Source organism: Oncorhynchus keta, chromosome 27 (assembly GCF_023373465.1).
Source record: "Oncorhynchus keta strain PuntledgeMale-10-30-2019 chromosome 27, Oket_V2, whole genome shotgun sequence".
In the NCBI taxonomy this organism is placed as follows: Eukaryota; Metazoa; Chordata; class Actinopteri; order Salmoniformes; family Salmonidae; genus Oncorhynchus; species Oncorhynchus keta.
The window spans coordinates 2,037,731-2,055,012 of record NC_068447.1 but is presented as its reverse complement, the minus strand read 5'-3'; the positions used below and the strand labels follow the sequence as shown (position 1 = coordinate 2,055,012).

The 17,282-nt window shown below is 55.6% G+C and overlaps 1 protein-coding gene across 1 annotated transcript in view; it reads right to left on the bottom strand.

Annotated features, from left to right (window-relative positions):
• The window catches only part of LOC127912336 (ubiquitin-like modifier-activating enzyme 1), a 99,293-nt gene that overhangs the window by 52,502 nt on the left and 29,509 nt on the right, over positions 1-17,282 (bottom strand). Inside the window, 2 exon segments of the mRNA XM_052481254.1 lie at positions 5,181-5,378; positions 10,650-10,784. Of these exon segments, the coding sequence (XP_052337214.1) occupies positions 5,181-5,378; positions 10,650-10,784 (333 nt within the window).

Here is a 17,282-nt window from a genome sequence, read left to right as displayed (position 1 = left end):
AGGGATGAGATCTGCACAGCATGGGAAGCCAGGGACAGAGGTTACCACGGCTGCTGCATCCTAACAGACAAGCAGGGATGAGATCTGCACAGCATGGGAAGCCAGGGCCAGAGGTTACCAGCTCCACTCCATGATAAAATTAAAATGTAAGAGAGTACTAGGAAGACTGGGGGGGGGTGTATGTATCACATATCACATACCTCTCCGTTACCGTTCAGGGAAGCGCTGTTGTAACCGTCTCACCTAACGTTACCGTTGTGGGGACGCCCTGCTGTAACCGTCTCACCTAACGTTACGAAGGGGACTGTAACCGTCTCACCTAACGTTACCAGTGTTGAGGGATCGCCCTGCTGTAACCGTCTCACCTAACGTTACCGTTCAGGGGACGCCCTGCTGTAACCTCCTCACCTAACGTTACCGTTCAGGGGACGCCCTGCTGTAACCTCCTCACCTAACGTTACCGTTCAGGGGACGCCCTGCTGTAACCTCCTCACCTAACGTTACCGTTCAGGGGACACCTGCTGTAACCTCCTCACCTAACGTTACCGTTCAGGGACGCCCTGCTGTAACCTCAGAAGCTCACCTAACGTTACAGTTCAGGGGACGCCCTGCTGTAACCTCCTCACTCCCTAACGTCAGTGACACTTGTTCAGGGACGCCCTGCTGTAACCGTCTCACCTAACGTTATCCCCCGTTCAGGGGCCCTGTGTAACCTCCTCACCTAACGTTACCGTTCAGGGACGCCCTGCTGTAACCTCCTCACCTAACGTTACCGTTCAGGGGACGCCCTGCTGTAACCTCCTCACCTAACGTTACCCGTTCAGGGGACGCCCTGCTGTAACCTCCTCACCTAACGTTACCCGTTCAGGGGACGCCCTGCTGTAACCTCCTCACCTAACGTTACCCGTTCAGGGACGCCCTGCTGTAACCTCCTCACCTAACGTTACCGTTCAGGGGACGCCCTGCTGTAACCTCTCACCTAACGTTAGTTGTTCAGGGGACGCCCTGCTGTAACCTCCTCACCTAACGTTACTGTTCAGGGACGCCCTGCTGTAACCGTCTCACCTAACTGTTCAGGGACGCCCTGCTGCCGTCTCACCCACGTCTTATCCTTGGGGACGCCACCTCCGTCTGCCCGTTACCGTTCAGGGACGCCCTGCTGTAACCGTCTCACCTAACGTTACCGTTCGTCCAAACACGTTACCTGCTGTAACCTCCTCACCTAACGTTACCGGGGGACGCCCTGCTGTAACAGTCTCCTAAGGTTACCAGTTCAGGGACGCCCTGCTGTAACCTCCTCACCTAACGTTACCGTTCAGGGACGCCCTGCTGTAACCTCCTCACCTAACGTTACCGTTCAGGGACGCCCTGCTGTAACCTCCTCACCTAACGTTACCGTTCAGGGACGCCCTGCTGTAACCTCACCTAACGTTACCGTTCAGGGACGCCCTGCTGTAACCGTCTCACCTAACGTTACCGTTCTGGGGACGCCCTGCTGTAACCGTCTCACCTAACGTTACCGTTCAGGGGACGCCCTGCTGTAACCTCCTCACCTAACGTTACCGTTCAGGGACGCCCTGCTGTAACCTCTCACCTAACGTACCTCTCCGTTCCGTTCAGGGGACGCCCTGCTGTAACCGTCTCACCTAACCTACCGTTCGGGGACGCCCTGCTGTAACCGTCTCACCTAACGTTACCGTTCAGGGACGCCCTGCTGTAACCTCCTCACCTAACGTTACCGTTCGGGACGCCCTGCTGTAACCGTCTCACCTAACGTTACCGTTCAGGGGACGCCCTGCTGTAACCTCTCACCTAACGTTACGCCCTGCTGCCCCTGTAACCTCCTCGTTAGTTCAGGGACGCCCTGCTGTAACCTCCTCACCTAACGTTACCGTTCAGGGGACGCCCTGCTGTAACCTCCTCACCTAACGTTACCGTTCAGGGACGCCCTGCTGTAACCTCCTCACCTAACGTTACCGTTCAGGGGACGCCCTGCTGTAACCTCCTCACCTAACGTTACCGTTCAGGGACGCCCTGCTGTAACCTCCTCACCTAACGTTACCGTTCAGGGGACGCCCTGCTGTAACCTCCTCACCTAACGTTACCGTTCAGGGACGCCCTGCTGTAACCTCCTCACCTAACGTTACCGTTCAGGGGACGCCCTGCTGTAACCTCCTCACCTAACGTTACCGTTCAGGGGACGCCCTGCTGTAACCTCTCACCTAACGTTACCGTTCAGGGGACGCCCTGCTGTAACCTCCTCACCTAACGTTACCTCACCTAACGTTACCGTTCAGGGACGCCCTGCTGTAACCTCCTCACCTAACGTTACCGTTCAGGGGACGCCCTGCTGTAACCTCCTCACCTAACGTTACCGTTCAGGGGACGCCCTGCTGTAACCTCCTCACCTAACGTTACCGTTCAGGGACGCCCTGCTGTAACCTCCTCACCTAACGTTACCGTTCAGGGACGCCCTGCTGTAACCTCCTCACCTAACGTTACCGTTCAGGGACGCCCTGCTGTAACCTCCTCACCTAACGTTACCGTTCAGGGGACGCCCTGCTGTAACCTCCTCACCTAACGTTACCGTTCAGGGGACGCCCTGCTGTAACCGTCTCACCTAACGTTACCGTTCAGGGGACGCCCTGCTGTAACCTCCTCACCTAACGTTACCGTTCAGGGACGCCCTGCTGTAACCTCCTCACCTAACGTTACCGTTCAGGGACGCCCTGCTGTAACCTCCTCACCTCCTCACCTAACCTCCTCACCCGTTCAGGGACGCCCTGCTGTAACCTCCTCACCTAACGTTACCGTTCAGGGGACACCCTGCTGTAACCTCCTCACCTAACGTTACCGTTCAGGGACGCCCTGCTGTAACCTCCTCACCTAACGTTACCTTCAGGGGACGCCCTGCTGTAACCTCCTCACCTCGTTACCGTTCAGGGGACGCCCTGCTGTAACCGTCTCTAACGTTACCGTTCAGGGGACGCCCTGCTGTAACCTCCTCACCTAACGTTACCGTTCAGGGGACGCCCTGCTGTAACCTCCTCACCTAACGTTACCGTTCAGGGGACGCCCTGCTGTAACCTCCTCACCACGTTACCGTTCAGGGGACGCCCTGCTGTAACCTCCTCACCTAACGTTACCGTTCAGGGGACCCTGCTGTAACCTCCTACCGTTCAGGGACACCCTGCTGTAACCTCTCACCGTTACCGTTCAGGGACACCCTGCTGTAACCTCCTCACCTAACGTTACCGTTCAGGGGACGCCCTGCTGTAACCTCCTCACCTAACGTTACCGTTCAGGGGACACCCTGCTGTAACCTCCTCACCTAACGTTACCGTTCAGGGACGCCCTGCTGTAACCTCCTCACCTAACGTTACCGTTCAGGGACGCCCTGCTGTAACCTCCTCACCTAACGTTACCGTTCAGGGGACGCCCTGCTGTAACCGTCTCACCTAACGTTACCGTTCAGGGGACGCCCTGCTGTAACCTCCTCACCTAACGTTACCGTTCAGGGGACGCCCTGCTGTAACCTCCTCACCTAACGTTACCGTTCAGGGACGCCCTGCTGTAACCTCTCACCTAACGTTACCGTTCAGGGGACGCCCTGTAACCTCCTCACCTAACGTACCGTTCAACCTCCTCACCTAACGTTACCGTTCAGGGGACGCCCTGCTGTAACCTCCTCACCTAACGTTACCGTTCAGGGGACGCCCTGCTGTAACCTCCTCACCTAACGTTACCGTTCAGGGACACCCTGCTGTAACCTCCTCACCTCCTCACGTTACCGTTCAGGGACGCCCTGCTGTAACCTCTCACCTAACGTTACCGTTCAGGGACGCCCTGCTGTAACCTCCTCACCTAACGTTACCGTTCAGGGGACGCCCTGCTGTAACCTCCTCACCTAACGTTACCGTTCAGGGGACGCCCTGCTGTAACCTCCTCACCTAACGTTACCGTTCAGGGGACGCCCTGCTGTAACCTCTCACCTAACGTTACCGTTCAGGGGACGCCCTGCTGTAACCTCCTCACCTAACGTTACCGTTCAGGGGACACCCTGCTGTAACCTCCTCACCTAACGTTACCGTTCAGGGACGCCCTGCTGTAACCTCCTCACCTAACGTTACCGTTCAGGGGACGCCCTGCTGTAACCTCCTCACCTAACGTTCAGGGGACGCCCTGCTGTAACCTCCTCACCTAACGTTACCGTTCAGGGGACACCCTGCTGTAACCTCCTCACCTAACGTTACCGTTCCGGGACACCCTGCTGTAACCTCCTCACCTAACGTTACCCGTTCAGGGGGACGCCCTGCTGTAACCTCCTCACCTAACGTTACCGTTCAGGGACGCCCTGCTGTAACCTCCTCACCTAACGTTACCGTTCAGGGGACGCCCTGCTGTAACCGTCTCACCTAACGTTACCTCTCAGGGGTTACCCGTTCAGGTAACCCCTGCTGTAACCGTTCTCACCTAACCTACCTCTCCGTTACCGTTCAGGGGACGCCCTGCTGTAACCTCCTCACCTCACCTAACGTTACCGTTCAGGGACGCCCTGCTGTAACCGTCTCACCTAACGTTACCGTTCAGGGACGCCCTGCTGTAACCTCCTCACCTAACGTTACCGTTCAGGGGACGCCCTGCTGTAACCTCCTCACCTAACGTTACCGTTCAGGGACGCCCTGCTGTAACCGTCTCACCTAACGTTACCGTTCGGGGACGCCCTGCTGTAACCTCCTCACCTAACGTTACCTCTCAGTTACCGTTCAGGGGACGCCCTGCTGTAACCGTCTCACCTAACGTTACCGTTCGAGGGACGCCCTGCTGTAACCTCCTCACCTAACGTTACCGTTCAGGGGACACCCTGCTGTAACCTCCTCACCTAACGTTACCGTTCAGGGGACGCCCTGCTGTAACCTCCTCACCTAACGTTACCGTTCAGGGGACGCCCTGCTGTTACCCTCCCTACTCCTCTCCTCTCCTCTACTGCATCCCTGTATTTTTATAAAATTATACAATTATTAGTGGGTCTCAAATTTGTGGAAGGCTTATATTTTTCCTAAGTATAATTTCACAAGCCCTGAATTCATGACATTAATTTCTGTCGTATTTTGACCTTTAAATTGTTCAACAAAGATTATTTAGACTTCCACATTATGTTGTTACAGCCTGGCACTAACCTTGGTGATCATGGAGATCATAGCAGAGAGAGGCTGCTCTCCGTTGGTATCGATCACCAGCATCTCCTCTCCGAAGTCGCAGAAGAGCTGTCCGAAGAGTCCCCGCGTGTCAGCGATCACCAGCTTGATGCCGTTACTGTGACAGAAGTCTCCAACACGCTGCTGCTCTTCTAGAGGGGAGTTGGTCAGGACCACAACCTACAACACAGAGACATGTTATCACACATTCAATGTTTATAAAATATATATATATTAATTCACAAGAGAATTGCATTAAAAAAAGTCCAAAATCCATCTCTACCATATATGGTAGACAAATTAGGTGGGAGAATATAGCATGATTAGAGTGAACAGACTGTCGTCATGGCCACGGTCAAGTCAACTCACTGCTCCGTGGCAACGGGGTCCATCAAACGCCAACTGACAAGCTAGCGGCTACAGGTTCCTGTGTGATAACTCCTGTTTCTGTAGTGAGACCGCTGGATGTACAGTACACCCCCTGGACATTACCTGTACCAGTGTAATGCATCTAAACAGGTAACCTCACCTGGAATGGAGGCAGGTTGTCGTCGACGAGGGCTCCTGTATAATATAGTCTAACCAAGTAATTAACTTGGAGCTAACATGATACAGCCCAGACTCCCATTGCAGGCTAGCAGTGAGTTAGTGGAGCTAACATGATGCAGCCCAGACTCCCATTGCAGGCTAGCAGTGAGTTAGTGGAGCTAACATGATACAGCCCAGACTCCCATTGCAGGCTAGCAGTGAGTTAGTGGAGCTAACATGATACAGCCCAGACTCCCATTGCAGGCTAGCAGTGAGTTAGTGGAGCTAACATGATGCAGCCCAGACTCCCAGGCTAGCAGTGAGTTAGTGGAGCTAACATGATGTAGCCCAGACTCCCATTGCAGGCTAGCAGTGAGTTAGTGGAGCTAACATGATACAGCCCAGACTCCCATTGCAGGCTAGCAGTGAGTTAGTGGAGCTAACATGATGCAGCCCAGACTCCCATTGCAGGCTAGCAGTGAGTTAGTGGAGCTAACATGATACAGCCCAGACTCCCATTGCAGGCTAGCAGTGAGTTAGTGGAGCTAACATGATGCAGCCCAGACTCCCATTGCAGGCTAGCAGTGAGTTAGTGGAGCTAACATGATGTAGCCCAGACTCCCATTGCAGGCTAGCAGTGAGTTAGTGGAGCTAACATGATGTAGCCCAGACTCCCATTGCAGGCTAGCAGTGAGTTAGTGGAGCTAACATGATGTAGCCCAGACTCCCATTGCAGGCTAGCAGTGAGTTAGTGGAGCTAACATGATGTAGCCCAGACTCCCATTGCAGGCTAGCAGTGAGTTAGTGGAGCTAACATGATGCAGCCCAGACTCCCAGGCTAGCAGTGAGTTAGTGGAGCTAACATGATGCAGGCTAGCAGTGAGTTAGTGGAGCTAACATGATACAGCCCAGACTACCAGGCTAGCAGTGAGTTAGTGGAGCTAACATGATACAGGCTAGCAGTGAGTTAGTGGAGCTACCATGATGCAGTCCAGACTCCCATTGCAGGCTAGCAGTGAGTTAGTGGAGCTAACATGATGCAGCCCAGACTCCCAGGCTAGCAGTGAGTTAGTGGAGCTAACATGATGCAGCCCAGACTCCCAGGCTAGCAGTGAGTTAGTGGAGCTAACATGATGTAGCCCAGACTCCCATTGCAGGCTAGCAGTGAGTTAGTGGAGCTAACATGATTCAGTACAGGCTAGCAGGGAGTTAGTGGAGCTACCATGATGCAGTCCAGACTCCCATTGCAGGCTAGCAGTGAGTTAGTGGAGCTAACATGATTCAGTCCAGACTCCCATTACAGGCTAGCAGGGAGTTAGTGGAGCTACCATGATGCAGTCCAGACTCCCATTGCAGGCTAGCAGTGAGTTAGTGGAGCTAACATGATTCAGTACAGGCTAGCAGGGAGTTAGTGGATCTACCATGATGCAGTCCAGACTCCCATTGCAGGCTAGCAGTGAGTTAGTGGAGCTAACATGATGTAGCCCAGACTCCCATTGCAGGCTAGCAGTGAGTTAGTGGAGCTAACATGATACAGGCTAGCAGTGAGTTAGTGGAGCTAACATGATGTAGCCCAGACTCCCATTGCAGGCAAGCAGTGAGTTAGTGGAGCTAACATGATACAGCCCAGACTACCAGGCTAGCAGTGAGTTAGTGGAGCTAACATGATACAGGTTAGCAGTGAGTTAGTGGAGCTAACATGATGTAGCCCAGACTCCCATTGCAGGCAAGCAGTGAGTTAGTGGAGCTAACATGATGCAGCCCAGACTCCCAGGCTAGCAGTGAGTTAGTGGAGCTAACATGATGCAGCCCAGACTCCCAGGCTAGCAGTGAGTTAGTGGAGCTAACATGATGTAGCCCAGACTCCCATTGCAGGCTAGAAGGGAGTTAGTGGAGTTACCATGATGCAGCCCAGACTCCCATTGCAGGCTAGCAGTGAGTTAGTGGAGCTAACATGATTCAGTACAGGCTAGCAAGGAGTTAGTGGAGCTAACATGATGTAGTCCAGACTCCCAGGCTAGCAGTGAGTTCGTGGAGCTAACATGATTCAGTACAGGCTAGCAGGGAGTTAGTGGAGCTACCATGATGCAGTCCAGACTCCCATTGCAGGCTAGTAGTGAGTTAGTGGAGCTAACATGATGTAGTCCAGACTCCCAGGCTAGCAGTGAGTTAGTAGAGCTAACATGATGCAGTCCAGAATCCCATTGCAGGCTAGTAGTGAGTTAGTGGAGCTAACATGATGTAGCCCAGACTCCCAGGCTAGCAGTGAGTTAATGGAGCTAACATGATGCAGTCCAGACTCCCAGGCGAGCAGTGAGTTAGTGGAGCTAACATGATGCAGCCCAGACTCCCAGTACAGGCTAGCAGAGAGTTAGTGGAGCTAACATGATGCAGCCCAGACTCCCAGTACAGGCTAGCAGTGAGTTAGTGGAGCTAACATGATTCAGTACAGGCTAGCAGGGAGTTAGTGGAGCTAACATGATGCAGTCCAGACTCCCATTGCAGGCTAGTAGTGAGTTAGTGGAGCTAACATGATGTAGTCCAGACTCCCAGGCTAGCAGTGAGTTAGTAGAGCTAACATGATGCAGTCCAGAATCCCATTGCAGGCTAGTAGTGAGTTAATGGAGCTAACATGATGCAGTCCAGACTCCCAGGCGAGCAGTGAGTTAGTGGAGCTAACATGATGCAGCCCAGACTCCCAGTACAGGCTAGCAGAGAGTTAGTGGAGCTAACATGATGCAGCCCAGACTCCCAGTACAGGCTAGCAGTGAGTTAGTGGAGCTAACATGATGTAGCCCAGACTCCCAGGCTAGCAGTGAGTTAGTAGAGCTAACATGATGCAGTCCAGACTCCTATTGCAGGCTAGTAGTGAGTTAGTGGAGCTAACATGATGTAGCCCAGACTCCCATTGCAGGCTAGTAGTGAGTTAGTGGAGCTAACATGATGCAGCCCAGACTCCCAGTACAGGCTAGCAGTGAGTTAGTGGAGCTAACATGATACAGCCCAGACTCCCAGTACAGGCTAGCAGTGAGTTAGTGGAGCTAACATGATACAGTCCAGACTCCCAGGCTAGCAGGGAGTTAGTGGAGCTAACATGATGCAGTCCAGACTCCCATTGCAGGCTAGTAGTGAGTTAGTGGAGCTAACATGATGTAGCCCAGACTCCCAGGCTAGCAGTGAGTTAGTAGAGCTAACATGATGCAGTCCAGACTCCCATTGCAGGCTAGTAGTGAGTTAGTGGAGCTAACATGATGTAGCCCAGACTCCCATTGCAGGCTAGTAGTGAGTTAGTGGAGCTAACATGATGCAGCCCAGACTCCCAGTACAGGCTAGCAGTGAGTTAGTGGAGCTAACATGATACAGTCCAGACTCCCAGGCTAGCAGGGAGTTAGTGGAGCTAACATGATGCAGTCCAGACTCCCAGTACAGGCTAGCAGTGAGTTAGTGGAGCTAACATGATACAGTTCCGACTCCCAGTACAGGCTAGCAGTGAGTTAGTGGAGCTAACATGATACAGTCCAGACTCCCAGTACAGGCTAGCAGGGCGTTAGTGGAGCTAACATGATACAGTCCAGACTCCCAGTACAGGCTAGCAGTGAGTTAGTGGAGCTAACATGATACAGTCCAGACTCCCAGGCTAGCAGTGAGTTAGTGGAGCTAACATGATGCAGCCCAGACTCCCAGGCTAGCAGTGAGTTGGTGGAGCTAACATGATGCAGCCCAGACTCCCAGGCTAGCAGTGAGTTGGTGGAGCTAACATGATGCAGCCCAGACTCCCAGGCTATTAGTGAGTCAGTGGAGCTAACATGATGCAGCCCAGACTCCTGGCTATTAGTGAGTCAGTGGAGCTAACATGATACAGTCCAGACTCCCAGTACAGGCTAGCAGTGAGTTAGTGGAGCTAACATGATACAGTCCAGACTCCCAGTACAGGCTAGCAGTGAGTTAGTGGAGCTAACATGATACAGTCCAGACTCCCAGTACAGGCTAGCAGTGTTAGTGGAGCTAACATGATACAGTCCAGACTCCCAGGCTAGCAGTGAGTTAGTGGAGCTAACATGATACAGTCCAGACTCCCAGTACAGGCTAGCAGTGAGTTAGTGGAGCTAACATGATACAGTCCAGACTCCCAGGCTAGCAGTGAGTTAGTGGAGCTAACATGATGCAGCCCAGACTCCCAGGCTAGCAGTGAGTTAGTGGAGCTAACATGATGTAGCCCAGACTCCCAGGCTAGCAGTGAGTTGGTGGAGCTAACATGATGCAGCCCAGACTCCCAGGCTAGCAGTGAGTTAGTGGAGCTAACATGATGCAGTCCAGACTCCCAGGCTAGCAGTGAGTTAGTGGAGCTAACATGATGCAGCCCAGACTCCCAGGCTAGCAGTGAGTTAGTGGAGCTAACATGATGCAGTCCAGACTCCCAGGCTAGCAGTGAGTTAGTGGAGCTAACATGATGCAGTCCAGACTCCCAGGCTAGCAGTGAGTTAGTGGAGCTAACATGATGCAGTCCAGACTCCCAGGCTAGCAGTGAGTTAGTGGAGCTAACATGATGCAGCCCAGACTCCCAGGCTAGCAGTGAGTTGGTGGAGCTAACATGATACAGCCCCGACTCCCAGTATAGGCTAGAGGTTGGCTGGGATTATGGACAGGCTTGATCACTGAGACACATTTGACAGAAGTCCTAAAAATAAATTCTAGTAGGGATCCATTTTTTAGTATGCAAAATGTACCACAGTCAGTATACCGTGCAACACTAGTCATCAGTAAGGGCTCCAGTGTAATGTAGTTTAACCAGGCAAGGGGGTTGATGGGTAATGTAGTTTATACCATACCTGAAACTGAGTCAGGTAATCATCGGTGAGGGCTTCAGTGTAATGTAGTTTAACCAGGCAAGGGGGTTGATGGGTAATGTAGTTTATACCATACCTGAAACTGAGTCAGGTAATCATCGGTGAGGGCTTCAGTGTAGGCCACTACTGGTACGTAGCTGTTGAGTTCAGCCAGGCGAGTCTGAGACACCTCAGCCCTGTTCTTCCCCAGATCCTCTTCTCTCAGGTAGAACTGGAGACAGAGACGGGGGTCGTTAACAGAGAGGGGGTCGTTGACAGAGACTGGGGGTCGGTGACAGAGACTGGGGGTCGGTGACAGAGACTGGGGTCGGTGACAGAGACTGGGGGTCGGTGACAGAGACTGGGGTCGGTGACAGAGACTGGGGGTCGGGGGTGACAGAGACGGGGGTCGGTAACAGAGACGGGGTCGGTGACAGAGAGGGGGTCGTTGACAGAGACTGGGGTCGTTGACAGAGACGGGGGTCGGTGACAGAGACTGGGGGTAACGGGGTCGTTTGACAGAGAGGGGGTCGGTAACAGAGAGGGGTCGGTAACAGAGAGGGGGTCGGTAACAGAGACGGGGTCGGTGACAGAGACGGGGGTCGTTGACAGAGACGGGGTCGTTGACAGAGACGGGGTCGGTAACAGAGAGAGGGGGTCGGTAACAGAGAGGGGGTCGTTAACAGAGATGGGGGTCGGTAACAGAGACGGGGGTCGGTAACAGAGACGGGGGTCGTTAACAGAGACGGGGGTCGTTAACAGAGACGGGGTCGTTAACAGAGACGGGGGTCGTTAACAGAGACGGGGCGGTAACAGAGACGGGGGTCGTTAACAGAGAGGGGGTCGTTAACAGAGGGGGTCGTTAACAGAGACTGGGGGTCGTGACAGAGACGGGGTCGTTAACAGAGACTGGGGGTCGTAACAGAGAGGGGGTCGTTAACAGAGAGGGGGTCGTTAACAGAGAGGGGGTCGTTAACAGAGAGGGGGTCGTTAACAGAGAGGGGGTCGGTTAACAGAGAGGGGGTCGTTAACAGAGAGGGGGTCGTTAACAGAGAGGGGGTCGTTAACAGAGAGGGGGGTAACAGAGAGGGGGTCGTTAACAGAGAGGGGGTCGTTAACAGAGAGGGGGTCGTTAACAGAGAGGGGGGGTAACAGAGACTGGGGTCGTTAACAGAGACTGGGGTCGTTAACAGAGACAGGGGGTCGGTAACAGAGACGGGGTCGTTAACAGAGAGGGGGGGGTCGTTAACAGAGAGGACGTTAACAGAGAGGGGGTCGTTAACAGAGAGGGGGTCGTTAACAGAGACGGGGGTCGGTAACAGAGAGGGGGTCGTTAACAGAGAGGGGGTCGTTAACAGAGAGGGGGTCGTTAACAGAGACGGGGTCGTTAACAGAGACTGAAACGTTAACAGAGAGGGGGTCGTTAACAGAGAGGGGTCGTTAACAGAGAGGGGGTCGTTAACAGAGACGGGGGGTTAACAGAGAGGGGGTCGTTAACAGAGACGGGGTCGTTAACAGAGACGGGGGTCGTTAACAGAGAGGGGGCCGTTAACAGAGAGGGGTCGTTAACAGAGAGGGGTCGGTGACAGAACAGAGAGGGGTCGTTAACAGAGAGGGGTCGTTAACAGAGACGGGGTCGTTAACAGAGACGGGGTCGTTGAGAGAGGGGTCGTTAACAGAGAGGGGTCGTTAACAGAGACGGGGGTCGGTAACAGAGAGGGGGTCGTTAACAGAGAGGGGTCGTTAACAGAGAGGGGTCGTTAACAGAGAGGGGGTCGGTTAACAGAGACGGGGGTCGTTAACAGAGACGGGGTCGTTAACAGAGGGGGTCGTAACAGAGAGACGGGGGTTAACAGAGAGGGGGTCGTTAACAGAGACGGGGGTCGTTAACAGAGAGGGGGTCGTTAACAGAGAGGGGGTCGTTGACAGAGAGGGGGTCGTTAACAGAGACGGGGCGGGGTTAACAGAGAGGGGGGTCGGTAACAGAGACGGGGTCGTTAACAGAGACGGGGGGTCGTTAACAGAGAGGGGGTCGTTAACAGAGACAGAGGGGGTCGGTAACAGAGACGGGGTCGTTAACAGAGAGGGGTCGGTAACAGAGGGGGGTCGGTTAACAGAGACGGGGGTCGTTAACAGAGACGGGGTCGTTAACAGAGACGGGGTCGTTAACAGAGACGGGGTCGGTAACAGAGACGGGGTCGGTAACAGAGACGGGGGTCGGTAACAGAGACGGGGTCGTTGACAGAGACGGGGGTCGTTAACAGAGAGGGGGTCGTTAACAGAGACGGGGTCGTTAACAGAGAGGGGTCGTTAACAGAGAGGGGTCGTTAACAGAGAGGGGGTCGTTAACAGAGAGGGGTCGTTAACAGAGAGGGGGTCGTTAACAGAGAGGGGTCGTTAACAGAGAGGGGTCGTTAACAGAGAGGGGTCGTTAACAGAGAGGGGTCGGTAACAGAGAGGGGGTCGGTAACAGAGGAGGGGGTCGGTAACAGGGGGTCGGTAACAGAGACGGGGACAGAGACGGGGTCGTTAACAGAGACGGGGTCGTTAACAGAGAGGGGGTCGTTGACAGAGACGGGGTCGGTAACAGAGAGGGGGTCGGTAACAGAGACGGGGTCGTTAACAGAGACGGGGTCGGTAACAGAGACGGGGTCGTTGACAGAGAGGGGGTCAGTAACAGAGAGGGGTCGTAACAGAGACAGGGGTCGTTAACAGAGACGGGGTCGTTGACAGAGACGGGGTCGGTGACAGAGACGGGGGTCGGTAACAGAGACGGGGGTCGGTAACAGAGACGGGGGTCGGTAACAGAGACGGGGTCGGTAACAGAGACGGGGGTCGGTAACAGAGACGGGGGGTCGTTAACAGAGAGGGGGGGGTCGGTAACAGAGACAGGGGTCGTTGACAGAGAGGGGGTCGGTAACAGAGACGGGGGGTCGGTAACAGAGAGGGGGTCGTTGACAGAGACGGGGGGTCGGTAACAGAGACGGGGTCGGTGACAGAGACGGGGGTCGGTAACAGAGACGGGGGTCGGTGACAGAGACGGGGGTCGGTAACAGAGACGGGGGGTCGGTGACAGAGACGGGGGTCGGTGACAGAGACGGGGTCGGTAACAGAGAGGGGGTCGTTAACAGAGGGGGTCGTAACAGAGAGGGGTCGTTAACAGAGAGGGGGGTCAGCACAGAGACGGGGTGACAGAGACGGGGGTCGGTAACAGAGACGGGGTCGGTAACAGAGACGGGGTCGGACAGAGACAGAGACGGGGTCGGTAACAGAGACGGGGTCGGTTAACAGAGACGGGGGTCGGTAACAGAGACGGGGGTCGTTAACAGAGAGGGGTCGTTAGAGACGGGGGTCGGTAACAGAGACGGGGGTCGGTAACAGAGACGGGGGTCGGTAACAGAGAGGGGGTCGTTAACAGAGAGGGGGTCGTTAACAGAGAGGGGTCGTTAACAGAGACGGGGTCGTTAACAGAGAGGGGGGTCGTTAACAGAGAGGGGGTCGGTAACAGAGACGGGGGTCGGTAACAGAGACGGGGTCGTTAACAGAGACGGGGGTCGTTGACAGAGACGGGGGTCGTTGACAGAGACGGGGGTCGGTAACAGAGAGGGGGTCGTTAACAGAGAGGGGGTCGTTAACAGAGAGGGGGTCGTTAACAGAGAGGGGGTCGTTAACAGAGAGGGGGTCGGTAACAGAGAGGGGGTCGTTAACAGAGACGGGGGTCGTAACAGAGATGGGGGGGTCGGGTAACAGAGACGGGGTCAGAGTCGTTAACAGAGAGGGGGTCGTTAACAGAGAGGGGGTCGGTAACAGAGAGGGGGTCGGTAACAGAGACGGGGGTCGGTAACAGAGACGGGGGTCGGTAACAGAGACAGGGGTCGGTGACAGAGACGGGGTCGGTGACAGAGACGGGGGGGTCGGACAGAGACGGGGTCGTTGACAGAGTGACAGAGACGGGGGTCAGAGACGGTAACAGAGACGGGGTCGGTAACAGAGACGGGGGTCGGTAACAGAGAGGGGTCGTTAACAGAGACAGACGGGGGTCGGTGACAGAGAGGGGGTCGTTGACAGAGAGACAGAGGGGTCGGTGACAGGTCGGTGACAGAGAGGGTCGTTAACAGAGAGGGGTCGTTAACAGAGGGGGTCGTTAACAGAGACGGGGGGGTAACAGGACGGGGTCGTTAACAGAGACGGGGTCGGTAACAGAGAGGGGGTCGGTAACAGAGACGGGGTCGGTAACAGAGACGGGGTCGGTAACAGAGACGGGGTCGTAACAGAGACGGGGTCGTTGACAGAGACGGTCGTTGACAGAGACGGGGGTCGTTGACAGACGGGGTCGTTAACAGAGACGGGGGGTCGTTAACAGAGAGGGGTCGGTAACAGACGTTGACAGAGAGGGGTCGTTAACAGAGACGGGGGGTGACAGAGACGGGGCCGGTAACAGAGAGGGGGGTCGTTAACAGAGACGGGGTCGTTGACAGAGACGGGGTCGGTAACAGAGACGGGGTCGGTAACAGAGACGGGGGACGGGGTGACAGAGACGGGGGGTCGGTGACAGAGACGGGGGTCGGTGACAGAGACGGGGTCGTTGACAGAGACGGGGTCGGTAACAGTGACAGAGACTGGGGGTCGGTGACAGAGACGGGGGTCGGTGACAGAGACGGGGGTCGGTAACAGAGACGGGGTCGGTAACAGAGAGGGGGTCGGTAACAGAGAGGGGGTCGGTAACAGAGGGGGTCGGTAACAGAGAGGGGGTCGGTAACAGAGAGAGGGGGTCGGTAACAGAGAGTAACAGAGGGGGTCGGGGGTGTTAACAGAGACGGGGTCGTTAACAGAGACGGGGTCGTTGACAGAGACGGGGTCGTTGACAGAGACTGGGGTCGTTGACAGAGACAGAGACAGAGACGGGGTCGTTAACAGAGACGGGGTCGTTAACAGAGACGGGGGTCAGAGGGGGTCGTTAACAGAGACGGGGTCGTTAACAGAGACGGGGTCGGTAACAGAGACGGGGGTCGTTAACAGAGACGGGGTCGGTAACAGAGACGGGGGTCGGTGACAGAGACGGGGTCGGTGACAGAGACGGGGGGTCGGTGACAGAGACGGGGGTCGGTAACAGAGACGGGGTCGGTAACAGAGACGGGGTCGGTAACAGAGACGGGGTCGGTAACAGAGACGGGGTCGTTAACAGAGACGGGGGTCGGTAACAGAGACGGGGTCGGTGACAGAGACGGGGTCGGTGACAGAGACGGGGTCGTGTGACAGAGACGGGGGTCGGTGACAGAGACGGGGTCGGTGACAGAGACGGGGTCGGTGACAGAGACGGGGTCGGTGACAGAGACGGGGTCGTTGACAGAGAGGGGGTCGTTGACAGAGACGGGGGGTCGGTAACAGAGACGGGGGTCGGTAACAGAGAGGGGGTCGTTAACAGAGAGGGGGTCGTTAACAGAGAGGGGGGTCGGTAACAGAGAGGGGTCGTTAACAGAGAGGGGTCGTTAACAGAGACGGGGGTCGTTAACAGAGAGGGGGTCGGTAACAGAGAGAGGGTCGGTAACAGAGAGGGGGTCGTTAACAGAGAGGGGGTCGGTAACAGAGAGGGGGGTCGGTAACAGAGACGGGGGTCGTTAACAGAGACGGGGGTCGTTAACAGAGACGGGGGTCGGTAACAGAGAGGGGGGTCGGTAACAGAGACAGAGGGGGTCGTTAACAGAGACGGGGTCGTTAACAGAGACGGGGTCGGTGACAGAGACGGGGGTCGGTGACAGAGAGGGGTCGGTGACAGAGACGGGGGTCGGTGACAGAGAGGGGGTCGTTAACAGAGAGGGGGTCGGTAACAGAGAGGGGTCGTTAACAGAGAGGGGGTCGTTAACAGAGAGGGGGTCGTTAACAGAGACGGGGTCGTAACAGAGAGGGGTCGGTAACAGAGACGGGGTCGGTAACAGAGACGGGGTCACAGAGACGGGGTCGTAACAGAGACGGGGTCGTTAACAGAGACGGGGTCGTTAACAGAGACGGGGTCGTTGACAGAGACGGGGGTCAGAGAGGGGGTCGGGGGGTAACAGAGACGGGGGTCGGTGACAGAGACGGGGGGTCGTTGACAGAGACGGGGTCGTTGACAGAGACGGGTCGTTGACAGAGACGGGTCGTTGACAGAGACGGGGGTCGTGACAGAGACGGGGTCGTGACAGAGAGGGGGTCGTTGACAGAGACGGGGTCGTTAACAGAGACGGGGTCGTTAACAGAGACGGGGTCGGTAACAGAGACGGGGTCGGTAACAGAGACGGGACAGAGGGGTCGGTAACAGAGACGGGGGTCGGTAACAGAGACGGGGGGTCGGGTCGGTAACAGAGACGGGGTCGGTAACAGAGACGGGGGTCGGTAACAGAGACGGGGTCGGTAACAGAGACGGGGTCGGTAACAGAGACGGGGTCGTTAACAGAGACGGGGGGTCGGTAACAGAGAGGGGGTCGGTAACAGAGACGGGGTCGGTAACAGAGACGGGGTCGGTAACAGAGACGGGGGTCGGTGACAGAGACGGGGTCGGTGACAGAGACGGGGTCGTTGACAGAGACGGGGTCGGTGACAGAGACGGGGTCGTGACAGAGACGGGGTCGGTGACAGAGACGGGGTCGTTAACAGAGAGGGGGTCGTTAACAGAGACGGGGTCGTTGACAGAGACGGGGTCGGTAACAGAGACGGGGGTCGTTAACAGAGACGGGGTCGTTAACAGAGACGG